Source organism: Benincasa hispida, chromosome 6, assembly GCF_009727055.1.
Source record: "Benincasa hispida cultivar B227 chromosome 6, ASM972705v1, whole genome shotgun sequence".
NCBI lineage: Eukaryota > Viridiplantae > Streptophyta > Magnoliopsida > Cucurbitales > Cucurbitaceae > Benincasa > Benincasa hispida.
The window spans coordinates 8,320,468-8,323,550 of NC_052354.1; the positions used below are offsets into that span (position 1 = coordinate 8,320,468).

At 31.8% G+C, this 3,083-nt stretch overlaps 1 protein-coding gene across 1 annotated transcript; it reads left to right on the top strand.

Moving 5' to 3' along the window:
* The first annotated feature begins 597 nt into the window (after window positions 1–597).
* On the top strand, window positions 598–2,596 carry LOC120080597 (expansin-A10-like). Its single transcript, XM_039035316.1, has 3 exons — window positions 598–805; window positions 886–1,174; window positions 1,878–2,596. Exons 1-3 carry the CDS (start codon window positions 670–672, stop codon window positions 2,185–2,187), a joined length of 735 nt encoding a protein of 244 aa, XP_038891244.1. The 5' UTR covers window positions 598–669; the 3' UTR covers window positions 2,188–2,596.
* Window positions 2,597–3,083: the final 487 nt, after the last annotated feature.

Here is a 3,083-nt window from a genome sequence, read left to right on the forward strand (position 1 = left end):
TCTCACCATTTTAAAATAAAATAAAATAATTAAGATAATAATAAAATAAAATAGCAAAATCAATTAAATTATCTAATACTTATTTTATTGATGTATTTACCGTAATAGATGACCAAAGTTATTTTCTATAGAGTTTTGAAGCTATATTAAGATAACCCTTTATGGGTATGTCCTAGTCATTTTTTTAAGCATCGACCACAACCAAGGTTGAGCACTTCAGTTTGGGTCAAAACTCAAGCGAACCCTCTTCTTTAGGTTCGTATTGGTCCGAATTTTATTATTTTCTTGGTCACATCAGTTGTATTTCTATTTTTTGTCGACTATATTTTTTGCAGATAAATCACCCGTAACATAAATGTAATTGATTGGTTATAGAAAATAATGGTACCATCGTTGTCTGTAAAAATATAGAGTCAGTAATTTAAATAGAGAGAAGATGATGATGTGATGAAAGTTCAAAAGCTGCCCCCACTTGATTGAGAATTAAATTTCACAAACAAAAAACAACAGCTGCAAATGAGTAACGCGGTTTCATGTTTTCAACCCTTCAAATGAAAAACAAAAAAAAAAATCACTACAATACATCAATCACGCCGTCTATTTATTCCCATTTAAACCCTCCCTTTTCTTCATTTTTCTCAAAACCAATTCCATTTCCTCCAATTCTCAATGCCTTTAATGACGAACATAATCCTTCAATTGAGTCTTTTTTTTATGGTCGTCTCCTCTGTTAATGCCGACTACGGAGGTTGGATTAACGCCCATGCCACTTTCTATGGTGGAAGTGATGCGTCTGGAACAATGGGTTTGTTTTTTTCTCTCTATAAACCTTCTAAATTATCATTCATGACGGTCATTCTAAATTGTTGTTGGTTATTATGACAGGGGGAGCTTGTGGGTATGGAAATTTGTACAGCCAAGGCTATGGGACTAATACTGCCGCGCTGAGCACGGCGCTGTTTGACAATGGCTTGAGCTGTGGCGCTTGCTTTGAGCTACGCTGTGTTAACGATCCTCAATGGTGTCTTCCTGGCACCATTGTTGTTACTGCCACTAATTTCTGCCCTCCTGGTGGCTGGTGTGACCCTCCCAACCATCATTTTGACCTCTCTCAGCCTATTTTCCAACACATTGCTCAATATCGCGCCGGGATTGTCCCCGTTGCTTATCGGAGGTAATTTCTATTAAAGTATTGATATAATTAAATTTAGTTTAAAATATCATTTTAGACTCTATATTTTGAAGTTTGTTCAATTATTATAGTCTTCCACTTTCGCTAAATCTTAAATTTAGTTTCTCAATTTTATTAAAATTTGTTAGATAATAATAATAATTTCCATTAAAAAAAATATAATATGGGAATATGTTTTCAAATTTTATAAAAAAATCAACAAAATTAGCATTGAGAACTAAATTTGAGGTTTATTAAAGTACATAAAGTAAAATTGGACAATTGAAAGTAATAGAAACTATACTTGAACAAACTTCAAAGTACATAATCCAAAAACGACAATTTTATCTTAAATTTAGGTTTAAATATTAATTAGATTTATGTATTTTTTGTTTCGATTCATTTTAGTCTTTATATTTTCAAAAATTTGATTCATTTGGATCCTATACTTTTAAATTATTCATTTTGGTTATTATGTTTTCAACTTTGATTCATTTTAGTCATTATAACTTTTAAAATGCGGTCAATTTGATCATTTAAAAATGAAATAAAAATTAAAATGAAAGAAAAATGGTCAACTTTCAAAATACAAGGATCAAAATGAACCAAAATCTCAATTATAGAAATCGAAAGGAACATTTTAAAAATATAGAAACTAAAATGGCCGTAGAGTACATAATTTAATCTAAAATGTGTAAATTTGCAGAGTAAGATGTAGAAGAAGTGGGGGAATAAGATTCACAATAAATGGGCATTCATATTTCAACTTGGTGTTAGTGACAAACGTGGGCGGCGCCGGCGATGTGCATGCGGTGGCGATTAAAGGTTCAAAAACCAGATGGCAACCCATGTCTAGAAATTGGGGCCAAAATTGGCAATCCAACTCTTATCTTAACGGACAGAGTCTCTCGTTTTTGGTCACAGCCAGCGACGGCCGGCAAGTTCTTTCCTATAACGTGGCTCCCTCCGGTTGGTCCTTTGGACAAACTTATGTCGGCGGACAATTTCGTTATTAAATAATTCAACCCTTTTTACTTATACATATCCTACCTTTTTCTACTTTTTTTTTAAAAAAAAGGAAAAAGAAAGAAACAACAATATTCCCATCCCCCAAATGCCAAAAAGGGTTTTTATGGTTTAAAATGTTTCCCTTTTTGCTTTTGGAACTTGTTTGGCTGCTGAATATAATATAAAAGAATATATATTTATATATATATTATGTATAATTTAAAAATATATAATAGAGAGTAGAAAAAAGAGAAATTGCATAAAGTTAGGAAGGGGCAAAAAGGGGATTTTGGGTAATGGGTTTGTGTTGGGGGGATGTAGAAGCATGTGGGTTTTGGTTTAAGTATGCAAGATTTCAAACAATGGATTGTGGTGTTGTTTCTAAATGAATGAAAGAGATATTTTCCTGTTTCTTCTCTCTGTTTTCTACACTTTCCAACCATTTTTCTTTTCTTTTTATTATTGCAATCTATAATCTTAACAAAAACTCTTGCATTTTGTTAAATAACCGATATAGGAAGCTACTTCTTGACGCATATGGTTCTTCAACTTCTAAATATGTTGATCGATTACAAATTTTCATCGTAGGATGTGATGGCGGATTATCTTTGATGGTACTTTAGAACCCCTTCCAATGTTGTAATATACTCTTCAAAGCTTGTATTCCAGTTTTCAATTTTTTCTCTTATTATTGAATTTCATATTTTGTTCACCGTGGAAACTAAAATGTGATGTTTGGTAGAAGCTTTTTGTTGCAGATGTTAAATGGTAAAAGACCTAAACATAAAAGAACAAAACTCCAAGCATTATGAGTAAGCGTCTCTAAAGATTTAATAAAAAGAGTTAGAAAAATAATAAATTAAATTTAAGATTTGTTTAAAGTAGTACAAAGCTAAAATTAGGC